At 41.8% G+C, this 23070-nt stretch overlaps 1 protein-coding gene and 1 long non-coding RNA gene across 2 annotated transcripts; both read left to right on the forward strand.

Moving 5' to 3' along the window:
- Window positions 1-2393: 2393 nt before the first annotated feature.
- fbxl22 (F-box and leucine-rich repeat protein 22) lies at window positions 2394-16530 on the forward strand (the record flags this gene model as incomplete). The annotated part of the gene is given in 5 exon segments (XM_083894055.1): window positions 2394-2441; window positions 2443-2490; window positions 2493-2854; window positions 11968-12361; window positions 16434-16530. Coding segments are annotated over 4 exon segments (807 nt in total). The 3' UTR covers window positions 12317-12361; window positions 16434-16530.
- Window positions 16531-17138: 608 nt separating this feature from the next.
- Window positions 17139-18662, forward strand: LOC310930986. The gene is made up of 4 exons (XR_014592904.1): window positions 17139-17274; window positions 17351-17448; window positions 18395-18444; window positions 18526-18662. It is a non-coding gene; the product is annotated as an uncharacterized lncRNA (long non-coding RNA).
- The last annotated feature ends 4408 nt before the right edge of the window (window positions 18663-23070 follow it).

The following is a 23070-nucleotide window of genomic DNA, read 5'->3' on the forward strand; positions in this document are numbered from 1 at the left end:
TGCTTTTTCTATTTTTATAAAGTTTCCCACTTGATATTTCCGTCCTCTAAAGAACCTAATTTTAAGTACATTTTTACAGGGGAATTTTAGGACTTAAAATCTAAGTCATTTTACTAAAAAGTGTTCACTCGGTCTCTAGAAAAGAAGAAATGTGAACTGAATTTCTGTTTCTTTACTGATATTGTAAAAACCTCTGCAGTCGCAGCCTTTAAGACCAGCAAAACCTTGTTCTTGATGTTTTCACTGTTTAAATCTCTCAGTCTATTTGCTGCTGGATGTTGTGTTTTTATATATAATTTTTTTTTTAATCTTCTTTGACAAAATTGAAGAGCAAATAAAAAAATTAAATAAAGACAGAAGCACACTTTTACAAATGTCAAACTCTAGTCTTCAAGTATTGACATTTTTTTGCATCTGTAATTTGAATTTTGAACTTGGCAAATGCTTTCCAGAAGGTACATTAATTATATTTATGTCCAGAACAACCTTAGCAAAGAGCAACATTTTTATCCTATCTTTTTTTATTCTCCCCACACACGAGCTCCCTCGTCGTCCCTCTGACTTAGACGGGAACACGCTCTTCTCTGTGAAGCTGCTGCAGCTGCTCTTCACATCACCTTCCTCACAAGTGGTTGTGGGCTTGCTACTCCTCTCCTCCAGTAATGACAGAAGTGCTCCCATTGTGTTTCTTCACATCAGCTTTGGTAGAGGACATCATGACACCATGAGTCACAGTACACGGTGTGATCAGCACTCCCAGCTGCATTATTTCCCAGCGTGTCATGCATTTTATTTTATTTTTTTTAAAGACTTGCAATAAGAAGTGGAACATAAAAAAGCTGCTAATGCAGTATCGAGTGATGAACAGAGATACAACCGTAATTGTGCTTTTCCATCCGACTCAGAGTTCACCGTGTTCTGTCACGTAAAGTCCTGCGTGTGTGTGTGCTAATTCCTTTTCCAACGTATCGAGATAATAACAGCCAATCTACTTCATGACCTCGATCTGAAAGTCTTATTGTTAGCGATTTTTCACTTTGCGCAAAGTGCAATGAGTGGTGAAGTAGTAAATTGTGTCATTGACTGTTTGCTTTACACATTACATTTTCAAGGAGGGCAAAATACTCGTGTCAAAAGTTCACACAGGCTGGAGAAGTTTATCAACCCCCTGTATGTCTTTGTTATTTTGTAGAATCCAAAAATGTCTTATTCCCTATAATACTAACTTTATTGCATGTCATTAACCTTGTGCTTTCTCTCCCTAGTTTGTCTCTTTCTCTCCGAGTCCTCATTTTGCAGGTTGCAGGATCCAGATCCAGTTTCAAGGCTATTATTTTCTTCTGTCTTTACCTCATCTCCCTCTTGTCCTTTCTCTCCCCCACCTCTTCTTTGTCCCCAAATTTTCCTTTCACCCCAACCGGTCGAGGCAGATGGCCGCACATCTTTGAGTCTGGTTCTGTCAGAGGTTTTTTCTCTCCACTGATGCCAAGTGCTTGCTCATTACGCGAACTGTTGGGTTTCTCTGCTCTCCGTGATGTTGTTTAACCTGTAAGGTTTCCTTCAGTGCGGTGAATTATTACTACTATACAGTTGAGGTGATGTTTGATATGGGTTTTCCCCGCTAATTAAATTTAATTACCTAATTAGAAGTTAATATGGTAATTAAAAATGATGTCTACCCCTCCCTTTATGACTAAAGCTGAATGTGAAGAGTCGAGCTGCAACTAACAATTATTTTTCGTAAATTGATTAATCTGTCGACTATTTTCTCTATTAATCGTTTGGTCCATAAAATGTTAAAAAACATTGATCAGTGTTTGTCAAACCTGGAATTTACAATGTTCTCGAATGTCTTCTTTTGGCCACAAACCAAAATGATTCAGTTTTAATGATTTCTTTGTTATGTGGAGCTAAGAAACAAAGAAAATATTGAATTTTGAGAAGCTTAAACAATCGGAAATCTTGTTTTTTATCATGAAGAAAAAGCTTCAAACCGATCAATCAATTATCAAAATAGTTGACAATTAATTGTTTCAGCTCTATAAACGTCGAACATGTCAAACTGCAGAAACATCATTTTGCACATTAAACGGCAGAGAACAAAAGAGTAAAATAGCCAATGAAACGTGCATTGAAGCCTCAACAACAGCTGCATAATTTAACACGGGGACATATTCATTGCAGTTGCAGGACTATTGTATTGCAGTGCATCACTGTGTGTCTGTATTAGAGAACTGGGCCAGGATAGTGTAAACATCTGGCTGCCTGTTGCGAGCCATGACAGATGGAAAGGGGAGCGTATGGCTCAGACACTACCATCTTTGACCGAACCAACAGTTGTCTTCCCAAAATAGCCCGACACTCCACGGCCTTATATGTGCAGGGCCTCCAGCATGTGTCTGAGAAGGCATCATGTATCTAGGCCACACAATACATGCTGCAGGGCTCATTGTCGCTGCCTACCAGCAGGCCTATCGCTCCCTCAGGCCTCTCTGTCTGTCTTGGAACTGCTCACGATGCACCTCACCCAGCTCAACCACGAGTGCCTCCTCCACCTTTTCTCCTTCCTGGACAAGGATAGCCGCAGGAGTTTGTCCCTCACCTGTCGCGAGCTGCACGAGACCTTCCTGGACCCCCGTCTCTGGGATCTACTCCACTTCAGTTCCCCGTGTGAGCTGAGGAGAGACAACTTTGTGCTGGGACCCTCGCTGCGTTACTTGACCGTTTGCTGGTATTCCAGCCGAGTCCTGCAAGTGTGCAACGTCGAGGACTGGCTGAAGACCTCGTTTCAGAAGGACATCTGCAGTAAACACGAGCGCCTGGTCAGCACTTTCCTGGACCAAGTCTGCCACACGTGAGTGTTGATATGAAATGAATCTGTGTGAAAATGTTACCTTGGAAAGATTGGGTTCAGAGCACGAGGTTAACAGCACACAGCAACAACCTCAATTATGCCCATTATCAGACAGCTATAGCTCAAAAACATCCAGGAATTCTGAGAAAACCAGGCTTGACCTAGTCGGATCACATAAACCGAGTCAGTTTTAAGTCGTTCAGGGTTCAGATTCAGTGTTAATCGTCTTATATGTTGAGAGATGGATGCAAACTTTGTTGATGGTGAAGTGGAGAAGAGGCGCGCTGCTCATTTTATTTCACGAATCCACTGAAGTCACATAAGGAAGTGAAGAGAGTTTATGACCGACACACTGCTGTGATAAGACGGAAGGCAGAAGGAGTCTAACCCGTAACCGCTCCTCTGAAACCAAGCATACACAATCCATGTAATTACTTGTCACATGCACAAATTAATAAATATAATATTAGAAATTAGATTTTATTTCAGCCCAACGGACAAACACTGGCACTAAGTACTGCACACAGAAAGAGAGAGGAAATGTTCAGAGTAATTTCTGAAGTTCACTTTATCTATAACATGTGTGACTACTATCTGTGATTATTTGAATCATTATTTAGAGCAGGGGTGTCAAAGTCAAATGACCTGGGGGCCTATGAACATCTAGTGTGGTCAGCAGGGGACACTTTCGACATCAGTTCATTTACGTAGGGTGCAAATCGCCAAAATGGACGCCGAAATTCAAAAAGGCCGACTTCCTGTTGAGTTGAGGCCACGGACTTCCCACCACGTTTCGGGAAATTTGGTGGAACTCAATCTTTGCCAAAGTTATAGGGCACTTCCTGTATATTGGAAAATGGTCGAAATTCGCCACGGGTTGCCATTGGTCATGCCGTTTTAAATCCGCAAAACCTTTCGACAATCTTGCTAACATTGCTCCTACAGAGAGTTGTAGGAACGGGCATAGATTTCCTACGTAGATTTCTAGAAACGTGCATAGATTCGCAATTCGCCGAAATTCAAAAAGGCCGACTTCCTGTTGCGTTGAGGCCATGGTCTCCCCACCAAGTTTCAGGAAATTAGGTGGAACTCAATCTATGCTGAAGTTATAGGGCACTTCCTGTATCGTGGCAAATGGGTTGCCATGGTCACACCGTTTTGAATCCACAAAACCTATCGACAACTTTGCTAACATTGCTAACAAACATATTATTCTGTCACCTCAGCTACACACTGTGTTTAAAAGACGGTGAGGTCGTGGGCCATGTTTTCATTATGACATAATGTTAAAGCGGAACTAGACCGGAAGTTCCTATTATCACTGTTTTTTTTGGTGTGTATCTGCGTCATTACCTTGTTTGTGAAGCCTGACGGTTCGAAACAAACAGTTCAGCCATTGCTGAGAACGTTGTGTTTTATTGTAATCTCGGGGCTCAACGAGATCACTGAAAATACCGTAATAGTTACGTAAGCAGCGGTTCTCCTGAACAACCGATCGTCCTCCTCCGGGCACTAGTCCGGGCACATCCGGTTACGTACATTGAACCGCAGAAGAAGAATAACGTCCGTTGTGGAGGTGTTTCACGAGCAACAGTGTCTTCTGACTCTGGGTCTGACTCCGGTTTAAAGTCATAAAAGGGACTGCGGCGGGGAGTCGTGAAGAAGCTATTTTTAAACACTGTTAAAACAATGTTTTGATAATGAGGAGCAGTGCATCCACCGTTCCAGAGGGGGGCGCTGCGCTTCTGAGAACGGATGTGCTGGATGGTACTGGCCAATCACAAGACTCTGTCTTCTGGGGGTGAAAGTTCACTCTGAAATATCACGGCTGAAAAACACTGTCAGAAAAGAGGATTTCTATTGGCTAGTTTACAGCAACTAGGAGGTTTTTGACCATAAAAACAAGTTAATATATGTAAGTAGACCTCCATAACTGACATTTATGTGCAACAGGACCACTCTATGTGACCTTTAAGTGGGGGGCCGCACGTAAGCGATTGGCGGGCCGCATGTGGCCCACGGACCGGCAGTTTGACACCTGTGATTTTCGAGGATAATGAACCAAAATTTGTCCATCTCTTCCAAATGCTTACTTAAGTACTTAAGATATTTTAATGTTCATAAGGGGGAACAAACTTAAACTAAAGCTGACCCATAATTCACAGGTTACACCAGGTTAACTGAGCATCACACACATGTTGTTTGACACTTTGCTTAAATATATATATATATATATGTAAGACCAACTGTCAGTCACATTATTCCAATCCAAATACAAAACCGTCACAGAATTTGACAGACATAAAAAGAACAAAGCTGTCGGTGCCCTGAGACTTTGTAATAAAATAACAGCTTAGAGATACAGGGACGAGTGATGAAGTGGAACCACAGCCTCAACACCTTTCACTTTACAATCATTGATGCATGATGATTTAATATAGATATAGAACACATCGTTCTTTATTATGATAATAATAGAACAGGCTTGTGGTCAAAATGGCAATAGTGTAGAATTTTTTTTTTTTTTTTCTCTTTAGAGCATGAACTTTGTTTATTTATTTATTTATTTCGCGATTGGTTTTACCTGCAGTTAATTTTGATTATTTGGATTTTGGATTAATTTGCTGACTGCACAGATGAAGTTATTACTCAAGCCTGAATGTTGACGTGGTCTGGAGCAAGTTAGCTGCACGGAATTATAATCTATAGCGACTTACAGTATGTGCTGGTGCGTTTATGAAACCAAGTCGAGGCTTAATCAAGCCAGGATAAGTGGAACATACCACCTTACTCCACAACCTAGAGCAGGGGTGTCAAAAAATGTGGCCCGCAGGCCAGAACCGGCCGGTCCAAGGGTCCGGTCCGGCCTGCGGAATGAATTTGTGAATGTAATCATAATGTGATATACTATATTTTTTTATTTTCTGTAAGTTATAATTGTGAATTTCATCATTTGTTTTGTAAAAAGATTAAATCTAATGTAAAACAAAGGGGAACATTTGGAGATGTTGTTGTTTATAGGTTATTATGCTATTAATCTGCTGGGCCGGCTCACTTGAGATCAAATTGTCCGACATAGACAATTGATAGAATATAGAACATAAACAAAACATAATACCGTTCAGATTAAATCAAATACATTCAATTGTGTTAAATTTGTCTTGTGCAAAAAAAACCAGCTGCAGAATAATACACAGCAAGACAAGAGAGAACAATATATATTTACATAATATAAATAACACAATATCAAATAAAATGAAAATATAACTGAATAAAAAGGTGAATATTGCACCTGCCCTAAAAAAGAATAGTGTGTGTTGATCCTTAACCTGTTAATGTGGTAGACATTAGAATGTATGAGAGTTTTTAGACGGTATCATCATAAAAGGTTTTATAGGTCATTTTTTCTTCTTTTACATCCATGACTTTCACCGCTGTCCTCACCGTGTATAATCAGAAATACATGCTCATGTCATCTTGTTTTTTCCCCTCTCTCTCTCTCTCTCTCTCTCTCTCTTGAATTCAAGGTTATATAAAACATCCCCACTCCCACTGACAGTGAGAGGATGGAGAAGCCACTTAAACAAAATAAGATGTCGGACTAGGAGAGGAGTAAAATGTTTGATGCAGTTAAAACTGCGTATGAGAGCGTAGTCGCTCATTTATCCAGGCCCTGTAGCTGCTTTTAAGAGGATGTGAAGGAGGAGGAGGAGGCTGGTGCCTGAGGTGTCACTGTTCACTGTGTTACACATGAGGGCATTAAAAAAAAAAAAGGTCTTGGAAAAGGAAAATAATTAACATTTGATCAAATGAGGCTCAAACAAGGGTTTCCAGGGTCATTAAAGCGGAACTAGACCGGAAGTTCCTATTATCGCTGTTTTTTTTGGTGTGTATCTGCGTCATTACCTTGTTTATGAAGCCCTGACGGTTCGAAACAAACAGTTCAGCCATTGCTGAGAACGTTGTGTTTTATTGTAATCTCGGGGCTCAACGAGATCACTGAAAATCCCGTAATAGTTACGTAAGCAGCGGTTCTCCTGAACAACCGATCGTCCTGCTCCGGGCGGTAGTCCGGGCACATCCGGTTGCGTACATTGAACCGCAGAAGAAGAATAACGTCCGTTGTGGAGGTGTTTCACGAGCAACAGTGTCTTCTGACTCTGGGTCTGACTCCGGTTTAAAGTCATAAAGGGACTGCGGCGGGGAGTCGTGACGAAGCTATTTTTAAACACTGTTAAAACAATGTTTTGATAATGAGGAGCAGTGCATCCGCTGTTCCACAGGGGGGCGCTGCGCTTCTGAGAACGGATGTGCTGGATAGTACTGGCCAATCACAAGACTCTGTCTTCTGGGGGTGAAAGTTCACTCTGAAACATCGCGGCTGAAAAACACTGTCAGAAAAGAGGATTTCTATCGGCTAGTTTACAGCAAATAGGAGGTTTTTGACCATAAAAACAAGTTAATATATGTAAGTAGACCTCCATAACTAACATTTATGTGCAACAGGACCACTCTATGTGACCTTTAACATATACCACAGGGAAGAAAACTGTTTTTCTTAACATGGCACACGGCTTATAAGTGTTAGTGGTTCAGCAGGGAACAAGATCATCAGAAGCAGATGGTGAAATCTGGAACCGGCTCTAAAAAAGAGAAAACTGACACATCTGTGGGACATGAGACTGATTCTATTAACTAACATAACTGTGGTCAGAGATAGATATCAAATCATATTCATGGAGTGATGTGACTCTTTGGGATCGGGAAAGGTCAGCGAGACGCAGCTTTATTGGCGTTTGGCCTCGTGTTTGCACGTGGTAGTCGGTGCTGCAGAGACATAATGAGGTCCCTGGGTGATTTTCTTCATCGGAGCCAGTAACTGTCATCAATGTGAGGGAGAAGAGGGCCCGGCTCGTATGGGGTATATAATCGTATGACCCCCGTGAGGATTTCCTGTATTGCGAAAACCGAGACGCACGAGCTCCGCGACCAGTCGAAACTGGATCCACCTACTTTGTCTGGGACTGGTATCGCAACGGGAGGAAGACACACACGCTCGCTGCATACTGATAAACCCTCCCAAAACAGTCTGAGTGGGAAAGCGAAGAAGAAAGCGAGTGCACACGTGACACACACGGTGGGAGGGGACACGCAGGAGCTGTGGGGGTGATAAAGAGTGATTTAGCTGCAGACCCTCCCAGTCAGCTGCAAACTGGTGATTTACACAAGCAGGTGGAGCCTACAATTGGCTCTTTGTTGCCGTTGGAGGAACGAACATGTGCGTCTGTCTCTGCCTGCCTCTTCCTGGATAAGAAGCCACGAAAAACTCTGACGCCAAGCTCGTGTGTCTTGCTCTTTTTCTTTTTCTTTTTTTTCCATCTCCATGGAAAAAACTATAAAACATAATCAGTCAGCCTCTTTATCCTGACACTTCCAGTGTAGTTTTCCCCCCCCCTCTCTCCGCACCAGACGACTGCAGTAAATCCACGATCAAGGACGCGGTTATTTCAATTTTTCCGAGTCTCAAGGTCACATTTTTAGAATTATACAACGTGAATTAACATGCTAAGCATGCCGTGCCGCGTGGGCAGCGCAGGAATCTTTGGACTGGTTTAAACATTTTCTGAGTGGTTTCGCTTCACGTTTGAATAAAGTGATGCTTTTAAGCTTGTGAGTGAACATTTACGTCAAAGTGTCACCAAAGAAGCAAACGGTGAACGATTCCCCAGACGTATGTAGGCATGTTTGAGAGACAGAAACCCGTCCTCTTAACTGACCAAAGGAGTGGAATGTTAAATACATGTCTCAGAGTTCACTGCATAATTTGATCCGATGGAATAACCCACCACGGAAGAAACCAAATAGACAATTAGAGAGATGATTACAGGTTTGTGGTGCCGTGGTCCACATGTGCTCAACCCTGACCAGACTGTGCTGCACACAGACAGTTCTGTGACACCATAGATAGATAGATAGATAGATAGATAGATAGATAGATAGATAGATAGATAGATAGATAGATAGATAGATAGATAGATAGATAGATAGATAGATAGATAGATAGATAACTTTATGCTAACATATCGATACATTTAAGCTAATAGATAGATAGATAACGTTAAGCTAACATACAGAAACATTTAAACAGATATATAGATAGATAGATAGATAGATAGATAGATAGATAGATAGATAGATAGATAGATAGATAGATAGATAGATAGATAGATAGATAGATGGATAGATGGATAGATGGATGGATAGATAGATGGATAGATAGATAACTTTATGCTAACATATCGATACATTTAAGCTAATAGATGGATAGATAACGTTAAGCTAACATACAGAAACATATAGATAGATAGATCGATCGATAGATAGATAGATCGATAGATAGATAGATAGATAGATAGATAGATAGATAGATAGATAGATAGATAGATAGATAGATAGATAGATAGATAGATAGATAGATAGATAGATAGATAGATAGATAGATAGATAGATAGATAGATAGATAGATAGATAGATAGATAGATAGGTAACTTTAAGCTAACATATAGATAACATACATTTAAGCTGATAGATAGATAGATAGATAGATAGATAGATAGATAGATAGATAGATAGATAGATAGATAGATAGATAGATAGATAGATAGATAGATAGATAGATAGATAGATAGATAGATAGATAACTTTATGCTAACATATCGATACATTTAAGCTAATAGATAGATAGATAACGTTAAGCTAACATACAGAAACATTTAAACAGATAGATAGATAGATAGATAGATAGATAGATAGATAGATAGATAGATAGATAGATAGATAGATAGATAGATAGATAGATAGATAGATGGATAGATGGATAGATAAGAGGTGCATTCAGAGGGAGGATTATCAAAGGTTCATTAAAGTTTAATGACTATCATGTTCGCCTTCACATTAGCTGCAATTATTAGAAAGCAACCCAATCTCTAAATGGCAGCAGCACTGAGCTCATGTATCAGCACCTTGCTGCTGCTGCTGCTTCTTTTTTTCTTCTTCTTCTTTAATTTTAATTAATGTCAATACTTCACAGTCACATCCTCTGATAAAATCCCAGTGAAACGGGATCACGTGCACTGACGTGTGCTAACCCGTGTTCAGAGGTTACTAGGACATTTGCGAGCGCCAGGACTACGTGTGGCTCACATGTGGGACAGTGGTAAGATTATGTAAGTGTTTATGTAATCTGCATCAGTAAACGTGAGTGACATCCTGCTGCCATCGGGGCTGCCAGTGTGGTCGCTCTGCACTCACTGATAATGGGCGGAAACACATGCAACTATGTTTTTTTCTTCTTTTTTTTTTGTAATTCCCTGAAAAACTCAAAATGAGACGATGTTTTTACCTCACAAAACCACGTTAAAGCCCAGATAAGTCCAATGGGGCACAGCGTGAAGAACAATAGCTTGATCTACATTAATTTGGCTCCATATCATATTTTATATTTAAGCTTTTATACTTTTCTTGAGGCGACCATCCCGTTTCTGCAGCATTGCATTTCACAAAGAGACACAAAGAAGATAGAGTGAACGGTAGAGGGGAGAGTCTTGTACAAGAGTGTCAACATCCTTTCTGGTATGTAAAGGCCACTGCAGTCCCCTGACACACTCAGGAATGGGAGGGAGAGACGGACAGACAGAAGGATTCCTGCATGTGTTGCACTCTTCACTCTCACCATTAGATGTCACTAATTCTTAGACAAAATCTTCATAGTGTCAACATTTTTTGCAGCATGGATTGTTGAAGCGGAACATGCCTCACCTCACTCTCCCCTTCTAAGTGCATTGTAACTATGTGAGCTTTCAGTGAGCATCAGAGCTCAAAAGATAAACGTGTGGTTTTTTTTCAGCAAAAACTGGGGATTTGACTGACTGTTTTAGAAGGTCAAAGACGTCACCTGCAGTCAGTACTAGCTGTCAATACACCGGTGTACACTCATGTTCTGTGCTTTACCCTATATTTAGCTCTGAATGGGAACATCATTTACAAAATTGACATCATGTTCTATTGAAGAAGACCTTAAACGAGCCATGGAGACATTAAAGCGGAACTAGACCGGAAGTTCCTATTATCGCTGTTTTTTTTGGTGTGTATCTACGTCATTACCTTGTTTATGAAGCCCTGACGGTTCGAAACAAACAGTTCAGCCATTGCTGAGAACGTTGTGTTTTATTGTAATCTCGGGGCTCAACGAGATCACTGAAAATCCCGTAATAGTTACGTAAGCAGCGGTTCTCCTGAACAACCGATCGTCCTGCTCCAGGCGGTAGTCCGGGCACATCCAGTTGCGTACATTGAACCGCAGAAGAAGAATAACGTCCGTTGTGGAGGTGTTTCACGAGCGACAGTGTCTTCTGACTCTGGGTCTGACTCCGGTTTAAAGTCATAAAAGGGACTGCGGCGGGGAGTCGTGACGAAGCTATTTTTAAACACTGTTAAAACAATGTTTTGATAATGAGGAGCAGTGCATCCACCGTTCCAGAGGGGGGCGCTGCACTTTTGAGAACGGATGTGCTGGATAGTACTGGCCAATCACAAGACTCTGTCTTCTGGGGGTGAAAGTTCACTCTGAAATCTCGCAGCAGAAAAACACCGTCAGAAAAGAGGATTTCTATCGGCTCGTTTACAGAAACTAGGAGTTTTTTTACCATAAAAACAAGTTAATATATGTAAGTAGACCTCCATAACTAACATTTATGTGCAACAGGACCACTCTATGTGGGCTTTAAGTTTCAAATATAGTCTTCCCTTCAAATGGAGGCCTTCAAAAGCAGACGTCCCCCAGTATAAGTGCTTCCTTTGTCCTACTTCCTATGACTTCACTTTTGAAACTGGAAGATTATGTTAATTTCTATATACTGTCTTCGATCACTCATCACAGGGACACATAGAGACAAAGAAGCATTCACTCTCACTCTCACAACTTGTTCAAGAAACAAAATAACAAGGTCACATGCCAGAACATCTTTAATGGCTAATTGCTCTTTGATTACGATCATGTGAGTCATCCTGTCACTGGAATAATAATGTCACCTGTGTTGTTGTTGTTACCTCAGGTGTCCCAGCCTGCTCGAGTTAACCCTGTCCGGCTGTGGACACATCACCGACCAGGACGTGATCTCTGTGCTGCGGAGCTGCAGGAGGCTGCGCTTTCTCCACCTGGAGAACTGCGTCCGCATCACCGACTGCAGCCTGGAAGGCGTGGCGGCACACGGGGACAGCCTGGAGGAGGTGAAGGTGGACTTTTGCAGGAACATCACCAGGGCAGGGCTGCGGGCTGTCGGGGAGAAGAGGCCGGGCATCCGGCTGAGCGCCGAGAGAAGCGCTGAGCTCATCCCTGACAGCAAGCCCGAGAAGAAGGTGCCACTTAGGAGGACGCTGCAGAAAGTGCTGCAGTTCTCCTGAGCAAAGAGCTGCACTTGTGGCATGTGGACATCGTTTTAATAGGCTGTGAGTTTGATGTACAATTCTGTTGTGTTTGTGTTTTCTTATCCCTTTTATACCACATATTTTCTCCTTGAATATGAATATGTTTATTCTCTATTCCACGTTGCTCTAAGAAAGGAGTTTATTCCTAAAAAAAAATGTCTTATTGAACCTTAATTAACACAGCATTTTAGTTATATTATTTTTATTTATTTATTTGTCACGTGTGACTAACCCACAAACAGAGACGGCACATGGTTTGTTTCATCCATAAAAATTACAAATAGTGCTCTGTTTTATAAAAGGGGTTATGTGCTGGACTATTTATTGGCCAGTGCAGTTGCCAGGCAACCAGGAAGAAATTGTCTTCCTGTAAATGACAAATCATCTGTTTTTTCCACATACTTTTTTTTTTTTTTTTTTTTTTTGCGTGTGTGTGTATGAAAACAAATGAAGTGCTTTGTGTTCATTTCTTAACTTTGGAAGCATCAGGCCGCTCCAGGTTCTTATTGACTGGTGGTGACAGGCTGGTGTAAGTCATCTCACCTCACGCAATTAAATTGCTTTGATAATTTAATGAAACCATCGTCGGTCTCGAGACAGTGTTTCCGCGCCTCCACGGGACAAAAGAACAAAAGCAACGTGGTTGCACTCATTTCTGTTGTTGTAAAACGTGTCGGTGCAGGGACGAGCCGAGCAAAAAGTGGCACTGTGCCCGAGCTGCGATTGGAATCGTATCATATAAGAGTGTGAGACACGTGAAAATGTGTTGATTCAGGGAGTGTATCTGAATGCCATGTGACTATTCCACTGCAGGCTGCTGCCACAGAGTGCTCCACATCCGGTTATGTTTAAAGATTGACCATATGTTCTCGCAAAAGGTCAACGTGGGCTTTTATGTTATTTTCTGTCCTGGCTTTTTTTTTTTTTTTTTTTTTTACTAGTAGCAAAATCAATTTTCCCCTTTTTATCCTCTTTCTGTGACGGACATTAAAGTTCTCTTCTGGTTTATTCATCGTGATAAACCCACAGGAACTCTTTTTACGTTTATAAAATTTGTAAAATAATCCACGATGATTATGACAGTAATAGTGCACACCATTAGCATTCATTAAGCATTGATAAATATTGAATTCATCATTTATAACACATGAATACTCATTAGTATGTAGTTTATAAACACCGTTAAATACATGTTTTACTGTGTCCAAATAGCTGCTGTACTCAAGCAGCCAATCAGCATCCACCTCCAACAAACAAGCTATTTGATCGACTGTGTTTCGCTCAGTACATGCCAACACTTCAGCACATGAGCAAAACATTTAGAATTGTGTTTATAAACTGCATACTAACGAGTATTCCTGTGTTATAAATGATGAATTCAATATTTATTAATGCTATTAGCGTGTACTTATTATAAAGTGTTAATTAGTATATAACAAGTCGTTCTATCTCCCCCCAGGGTGGATGACATGCACTGTACCTGAAGCCCAAACCAAGAATAACTCTGTCTGTTTTCAATGGGTTCAATGTTTAAAGGCCACATAACATGTTTATTGTTCTTTAATTAAAAAAAAAAAAACCACAGGGTGCTGTAAAAGCACTTTGTGTTCCAGGTGCCACGTGCTCCAGGTGGGGAGATTCCCTTCGACAAACCTCAAACACAATTACAGAACAGAGTCAGGTAACAATGCAACATTGTCAAAGCGTTTTTTATGGTCCTGTGATCTTCAACAGGGCAGTCAGATGATGTGGCCGTGGCTGCGCAAGCCGGTGCGAGGCAGCTGCAATCTCCGATGTCTCGTGTCACACTCTCTATCGCACCCCTTTTCCACCTATGGTCCCAGCTCGCTTCGCCTCGGCACGGTTTAGGTTGGTTACCTCCGTATTCATGCAGCTCTTTCTGAATATAAAAAAAAATGGTGTATGGAATTTTCCCAGCACGACCTGAAGCAAATTCAATGAAAAATATGAACGAGCAAGCATTTTCCTACGTGTCGATATTAAAACGACACATTATTCAGTTCCTGATATTCATGCCTCAAACCTTTATTTTTGACGCCAACGGAATCTCTGATGAGCGTTCGCGTCTTGCGGTGACCTTGTTTCCTGCACGCAGACATGTTCATGCAAGAGCTGCGTAATGTAAAACCACCAGGATCAAATGAGGACCTCCACATGTGTCTGAACACACTGTGCAGGGTAAAAAAAAAAACGCTCTGCCTGAGGTGGAATAGACTGGGTTTGGTGGTTGACACTAACTCTGTCTTCAAACAGACCACGCTTTTCAATTACATCCCTCCTTTATGAGAAGAGTCTGCCAGAGGCTTCTAAAAGAACCTAAGTTTAATATTACGCCAGCACTTCTCTGGTTTTAAGTATCAATCAAGAGGAGTTTTCTTTTAATCTTTATGAAACTCACTCATCTCATTCATCTAGAATCATGGGACCACAATAGCAAAAACCCTTGACTTGCTGCAGCTGCTCACTAGGTTCAAACACTTTCCAATGAGCCAGTCGTTACGACCTTAAAACACCGACAACGCTGCGTTTCAAAGAAAGGAACTTCCCGGTACACATATGTACAAAGCACCCTGTCAGTCAGGTTTTATCAACCGTTTGATAACTGTTCCTGAGGCTGTGATGGAAGCGAGAGGAAGTTTATATTATTCAGGAATTGAGCGAGTTGTCGACAGAGTCGGTGTCACGATGTGTCTCGACAGGAAACAACATGTAACGTGCGTTCTGCCATTAGCAGAGCAGATTGTCCGTGTCATTAAAAAGATGCTCTTTCTCAGAATGACAGCAGGCCAAAAAGAGTGTTATCTTTGGGATTCATGTCGCGAAAAAAAAGCCGGTGTGAGGCTTTGGTAACACACAGGTCTTTCCCCTGTGTGAAATATGAGCTGATGACGACAGGATGCTGGCAGTAACTGAAGCAGTGATGGTAAGAGAAAAAAAAAAAAAAAAAAGGGGGCAGCTGTACAAGCCCTGAAACCCAAAATCAGCAGTTTCCTGACAGCCTTATAAGGTCAACAGTGGTAGGCATTTCCAGTATCCATCCACTGACGACTCACCCTTGGAAGGGAGGAGTGGGAGCAGAGTTTGTGTTTTCATCTCTGTTTTTTTTTTGGGGGGGGGGTTCTAGTATTTGTGAGCTCGTATTGATCTCATCTGCCACATAGGACGCGTGAGAGTCATTAATCAGTAACTGTGCTGCTTTTTTGTGACCCAAAGCTTTGTGTCGTAAGAGTCTCAGCGGGTCGTCGCCTGTAAACCGACTCCACGACGGCGATGAATAATGCAGCCCGAGACGGTGGAGCATGTGTTGTCTTCTCTTTAATGAGACGGCGCATAAACAAGTTGTAAATTCTTAGGGTTTCTATTATCGCGCATAAATATTAATGTGAGCATAATCCGATCCCCGTACTGTTGTTGCACTTTTGTAAGATTGTGATAAAGATGAAGTCCCATGTTTCACCATATGCTCCTATAGGTTAGTCCAGCACACAGCGCACATATGTATTTGTCCATACAGTCGGATTCCGGTCTGTCTGTGTGGAAGATATTCCGATGTGCCCACATGAGTATTGGAATGCAGAGAAATCTTATCTGGTTTTTCAGACGCATGAGGTGACAAGTGTTAACACCTCTGAACCTGAGACGTCTGCTCAGAACTCCCTGTTAAATACAGAAATACTTTATCACCGTGCAGGCAAGTTTCTGTGCTTTCTGTGCGATCTCACACCTGCTGCAGTAGGTGTGAGCCATGTCCTCGGGGCCCGTTCTGCACATACAGATCCTCTTTAATAATGTACAGTAGCTGTGCTTCAGTGTATTACTCTTGTCCGGTTGGTACTTTCATTCTCCATGTTTCCTGCATTCCTCCCTCTTTTATATATGGTTCAAATCTAGGGAATGTGTAGATTAATCACAATTTTACGGCAAAATGCACAATGTTAAAGGTCCAGTGTGTGAGAATCTAATGGTTGAGGCTGCAGATCGTGACAATTAGAACCTGAATTCCCTTTTTATTGACCAAGCATGAGCACAAATACAATACTTTTTTTTTCCTGACCTCATTTTGAAACGATAGAAAACAGAGATGGAGGAGAGACGATGATGATGATGATGATGATGATGCAATCCAGCATCCTTCTTCCAGGAGAGAGCGGGACAGAGACAGCTTGAAGACACGGAGATTCCGGGGAGACGGTGAGACATTGTTTGTGTCTGTCACCGCACGATAACCAAAAAGCCAATCGTAAACGGGGAGAAACAGACACGGCTTAGGAAATGCCACACAGATGGCGGTTTGACTCAGTTGTTGGCGGTCTTTCCCCTACGCTGGAAGACCAAATTCAAGATTTCATTCCAGTTTTAAATGCAAACCTTGCTTCTATCGCTCAGTATTAATCCTGTATATTACACACAGGTTATTGCAAATCTGTTGTAAATGCAACCATAAGTTTGCTTTTATTTTATATTAAGATGCTCCAGGATGTGTTATTGACAGAGAAGCTCCAGAAATCCACTTTTTTTGTTGTTGTTGTATTTTTATGTATTTGTGCACACATTTTTGTCCTCTTTCTTTTTCTGATACTTTCTCTACTATCTAATAATTCCAAATTTGATTTCCCTGTGGTTTTTCCCTCCTCTAACTTGTTTTGGCCCGAGGCAAACACGAAATAGGAGGCAAGAGCACACAGAAGTGGGGCTACTGCTCCCCTGCGAGACAGAGGACGGGTCTATTTGTGGAGCTATTTCTGTGTGTCTGTCAGCCAGAGCGTCAACACGGGCCACAGAGCTGCGGCCGGAGAGCATGTGAAGGCGTAAACTGGAGCACCAGTGAAGGTTGCTTCGTGGCTGGGCTTCAGGCAAAGACAGAATCAGAGCTTGGTATTGTACAGCATGTGCAGTTCGCCCCACGTGACCATGTAATTAGACAAGCGGAGCGATTACCCTCATGTGTCTGTCGACCACAGCTTTTACTACAGCGAGGGTTTCTTACAGGTCGCCTGCTCAAATGGTCACAGTCTGCAGGGGGTGTAGGAGGACAGCCAGCCCCGCCTCTGACGTGAGCGCGGACCACCGCTGAATGAGGCATGCGTGTGAGTCACAGCATGGGCACATGTGTGCGTGTGCGTCTCATAATGACAGGCTTTCAACTCCTGTTTATCTGCATAATAATGTTTCTCAGCTCGGAGAACAGGAGGAAAAACAGCAGACAGGCCACTCTTCGACTTTTTTCCGTGCCTCGGGCAGCAAAGGCAAAGGCGACTAGACAATGCAGGAGCACATAATATGTATAAAAAAAGTGGATTTTGGGTTATATAAACCCATAAATACTACATATTGTACCTTTAAAGTGGACATATTATGTAAAATCAACTTTTTGATAATTCTAATGCTTATGTTTGTGACTCTGGAGGCCCTATCAATTGGCAAAGTGTGAAAAAAGACGACTCGCTCGTGTTTTTGTGGTCCGTCTCAGTCTAAGTACAGGAGATAAAACACGCGATGTTGACTTCCGCACTCATTGCTACGTCACAATTCCTGGAATTGTTGTCTCGCGGCGCTCCGCTGAGAGCACAGACGAGGGCAGCGAAAGTCCGCAAAGTGTTCTGTTCTTGGCTGCACAGTGCAGCACAGAGTTCTACGCAAACGTCCAGCGTCAGAGGATTTACGTGTCCAGTGGATACATTTTATATATGACGGCAATGTGCCGGCTAGAGACGGCAAATGATGGCTTTTCCGAATGCTAACCGCTGTTAGCTGCCGGAGCCTCAGTGACCCTGACGTAGTTTCCTGTGTCTCATTTGCATTTAAAGAGACAGGCACTCAAAACCGAGCGTTCTGAACAGGGCTGTTTTGGCAGAGTGATTGAACTGCTGTGGTGCTTCATCCTTAAGGTATTCTGACCAAAGCATGTCACAGACATGTTTATTAGGACACCAGGGAACTAGCTTTACTTGTAGAAATAGGGTATAATTTGTCTCCTTTAATATACACTGATATGAGTGTTTGGTCACTGACTTGATTCTCTCTGTCTTACAGGAGCCATGAGTCCACAGAGAGGTGGTCGTCTCTGCTGAGGTCATCTTATGGTGAGCAGAAAGAACGACATCAGGTAAAGGTAACAGTAAATAGTCTCATAATGCCACATGGCTTTTTTTTTACCCTCACAGACACAGACTGTGTACACGTGATTGTCCTGCCTGCATTCCAGACCTGTTACCTATTGAAAATGCACGGTGCAGAAACAACAACAACAACAACCGACCGCACAAAAGAAAGAATGGACAAACATTCCACTTGCAAAACTGCAACAACTGGTAGGATTAAAAAGTGAAATTAAAGGAACTGGTGGTGTGATCCAGTAGAAAAACCTTGTTTCAGCTTGTTTTTTTAGTGTGTTGCAGGTATTCATTTATATTTAAGACATGTTAACAAGTGTTAAACGTGTGTTAAAACACAGGCTGAAACACTTACAGAGTGAAAATGGCAAAACTTGCCTCTGAAATGTATCGAGTAACAAAACATAAAATGGACATACAGGCCTCTTGGTAAAATACTGCACTGTAGTACTTATAAATAAAAAGTATTTCATTACACTACATGTCGTCACTGCGCTGCACACCTGACCCTGACGTGCAGTATTTCACAGTGAACCCTGTGTCCTGTGTCCTCTGACCTCTGACCTCATTCCCATGATTCCCTGGGTCACATAATGGCTCCGGTGTGACATTTTAGCCGGATCTCCGTGAATGTTTGAGAAAATGAATTCTCTGACAGGTCAAGCGAGACCTCACATTTCATACTCTTGTGTCCTGTTACATTCTGACTCAAAAGGCAGGTGTCAAAGGTCAGGTCAGGTGTGGTACAATTAGACAGAAGGTCTTTGTTCCCAATGCATTTCCTGCTCAAGTGACTGAAAACTTTTACTCCTAAGGATCAAATTTCAAAAAAACGGCATTTTCCTCGTGGGTTGACTAAAATATTTGAGTTGGGGTTTTTTTTTTTAACCCTAGCTTTAGTCACTGTATGCACTTCAGTTCAATAAACACACGCCTGCTCGCACTGACAGGTGTTTATAAGCAGAATACACAGGTTCATTCATGACATGCTGCTGTTTAAATGAATTAATTCAGCCACTTCTTCCTCATCTACTGGAATGTATTAATAATTATTATTCCTCTAATTCCCAAAACACTTCATTAACTTTGAATGTTAGTCAGTTGAAGTTAATTTGTCAATATTATGTATTCAAATCGTGTGACTACAGGTACAATTTGTTCTGAATATGTTTTTTTTTTGTTTTTTTTAATCAGGTTACATAAGAGCTGCCGTGTTCCAGTCGTGTTACGGAATTAATTCAGACTCGTGTTGTTGATATGGCTGCAAGCGAAACACTGGGGCTGAACACTTCCACACGAAAAACAAGTTCAACGACTAACCTGCAGTGAATCAGAGGTTTGGTGATTTTAAAACGTGTGAAGTTGACAGTAACGTCTGAAACGAGAAATATCACTTGTTCCCACAGTTCAAAATGGAACTCAGTACAACACACGTTCCCTTGTCCCAGAGTAACCTCTGGAATTCCATTAGACGGTGGATGGAGATGTGGAGTTTTGTTTGCAGTAGCATTATCTTTAAGTGACACCCAGTAAACATTTACAGTATTTACAGTTCAACTGAACATTTTCCTTTCACTTTATTGCATAACGTTTTTCCTATGTTATCAAATGGGTGCAGAACGATGCTTCAACCGCTTAATGTGTTATCGTTATAATTATCGTTGCCTGCTAAATTGTTATCATAATCCATGACTCCCTCACACAGGCAGCTCCTGAGGATAAGGACAAATGAAAGGTCACCGTGTGTTAAGCACCAGTAAGTGCACAGTCACTTCACTTCCTCGAGTGTTTCCTTATCAGGTGCAAAGAAAAAAAAACTGTTGCGAGACACAGCGTCATTTGTCATTTTGGGTCCAGCTGGTCATTTGTGGCTCTGGTTCCTGTTTCCCTTCCCTTCTCAGCTGTTGAATGTCATTACTCCTCTTACATCAGTTACCTTAAACCCCTCCGCTATAACATAAATATGTCAATGAGATGCGGCTGAAATTGGATTACATCATTGCCGGTTCAGTAATTAATTAGCGTCAAGTGGAAAGCGGCGCTTCCGTTTTAAAAATTTCCATTCGTAAATATGCGCTAATCCAGTAATTTGCTTCTTGTAAAGAAATCCGGCACACTGATGCAAACACACTAACGTAAACCAGAGTGTGCATACGTTTACAGTCAGGTATATGCGCACAAAACGACACAAACCCACTGACCTGCTGAAAGGACACCGCCCCCCCCCCCCCCACCACCTCTCTCTCTTTCCTCAGAAATAGCAGCTCCTAGGCTCAGCCATCTGTGACGCTCTGAACCTCCTGACCCCGCGCAAAAGCAGACGTGTAAATTAGCCTTTTTCTGAGGATCAGATGTCAAACCCATGTGCTTCGCTTTGTTTTGAGGCCCTTTCCCTCGAGAGATCACACCCCTTTACCAACATGCGCTAGTGTCTGACAGGTTCACAACTAAAAAAATTAACCATCTTTCCATGACATCACGTGTCCTCCTTATGCAATAATGTGGCTCCCTGTCTCTGCTCCCTGACTCAGAATTGTGTATATATGCATACCCGCAAAAAATATTTTTGTTTTTTCATGCCATTGCTATTTCCAAAACATTATGTGCATGTATTAATGAGTGAAGAAACTGAGATGCTTCACCTGGTGAATTAACCCACAGAGTCACTATATGGTCACAACTTAAATTAAAACAATTTAGACTGCGCGACACAGGAGATTCACACATGCATATGTGAAAACAATTGTGCTGTATGGGAACAGAAAAGCAGCCTTGAGGCTTCTGAATATGAATAAAAAGCTGTAATGATCAGTGTTCTTGGTTGGCTCGATTTGTGCCAATACATAATCAGCTGTGTGACCATTAAACTGTTCAACCAGGGTCAGAGCTGAGCTGCGGCCGATGTTGCCCGAATTCAGAAAGTTAATGAGCCGTGGGGGGGGAAGGTTTGAAGCAAAATAAGGTAACAGCAACTTTGTCCTGACTGCGAGGTTTGTGCCTGTAGACTCTCCCCGCTCCACCCACCCCCACCCCCACCCCCCCATCACCACTACTCTTTAGGCTGCTGGCAGATTCATTTGTGCTTGACCTAGTTAACGTCTCTGGAGAGATGGAGGAGTAAACACGCGCGCAACTGCTCGTTTTCCAGAAAACGTGGAATTTTCCACACTTCACCCGCCCAGTTCACATGCCGGGGCCAGTGTCCACAGACAGAGGACTGAAGCTCTGCGGGGGGGGGGAAATCCCTGAAGTCTGCCGCTTGATAACATATGACCTTTTAATATGCCTGATTATTCTAAAGTCATCAAATTGCTTTTTTTTTGCCTGTAGTTAAAATATATTTTTTTTATATATATATATTTAATTTAGCCAGATCTTAATGTTTGCCCTAAAGTCTCACAGTATTTACAGGAAAAGTGACTCACATATTAATAATTGTCTAAATCCTAAGAAAAAAAAAATACATTGATAAAAAAAAAAATTTGTGGATCCCTCTGTCTGGATCTAAATCCATGAACACAGCACGTGTGAGCCAGCATGCCATAACATAATAATAATAATAATAATATGATAAAAATGAATCTAAACAGCATTAAAACAGTATTTTCACCCTCTTTTTCCTTCAAAATGTCACAAATTCAGGTCACACACTTGCCACCTCTTCTCTTATACCACCTTACATCAGCACTGACAGGTGAAAACATGCACAAATGTGATCATTACTCATTGGATTGTGCAGATTGGCTCACAGGAACACTCCAATACAGCAAAATCTTTACTTTGCGAGGAGTCAAAATATCAATATATCTTCATATTTTGCGAGCGTATGTAATAGAATTGGCAAATACGTGGTCTGGTTAACAGTACACACAGTTTTTGTTTTTTTTACAAAAGATAAACAAACTTAAACATTGCACCTCAGGAGTGAAACTGAAATCTGACAGCGACAGTATAAAATCTCACCTCATTATCGTGTTAGCTGTGATGTCAGCGGCAGCTTAAAATTGCCGCCTGAAACTTACAGCACTTGCTCATAGCTGTGACTTTTCCTGACGCACACACAGCTGAGCGGGCTTCTCTTTTGACTGGGGGGAGGGAAAAAAAAACATGTAAATTCTCATAATGGGCCACGTGTTGTCTTCATTTCATGGCAGAGAAACACTTACACAACAATATGTGAAGTTTTTTTTTTTTTTTTTTTAAATACCTATAAAAAAAAAAAACTCAAATTGGGATGTTGTGTTCAGTGAAACGTGACGCGGAGGAGTGATGATGCTGGTGCACATGTGAGTACTTATGGGTAAAGAACTGATGACATAAGGGACAGATGGGCGGGCGGGCGGGCGGGAAAAAAAGGCCGAGGTGATTGACTGAAAGAACGACTCAAGGAATTAGCGGAAGAAGTATAAATATGTACTGAGCGTAGAGTGACAGTAGGTGTGTGTGTTTGTGTGTGTGTGTGTGTGTGTGAGAGTGTGAGAGAAAAACGTTGCTGGGGGCAGAGGCATGAGAGAGACAATGAGAGACAGACAGAGAGAGAGAGAGAGAGAGAGAGAGAGTCACGTGTATTCCAGAATAAGCACAGAGCTGCACCAG

The sequence above is a fragment of the Microchirus variegatus genome (genome assembly GCF_963457635.1).
Source record: "Microchirus variegatus genome assembly, chromosome: 8".
NCBI lineage: Eukaryota > Metazoa > Chordata > Actinopteri > Pleuronectiformes > Soleidae > Microchirus > Microchirus variegatus.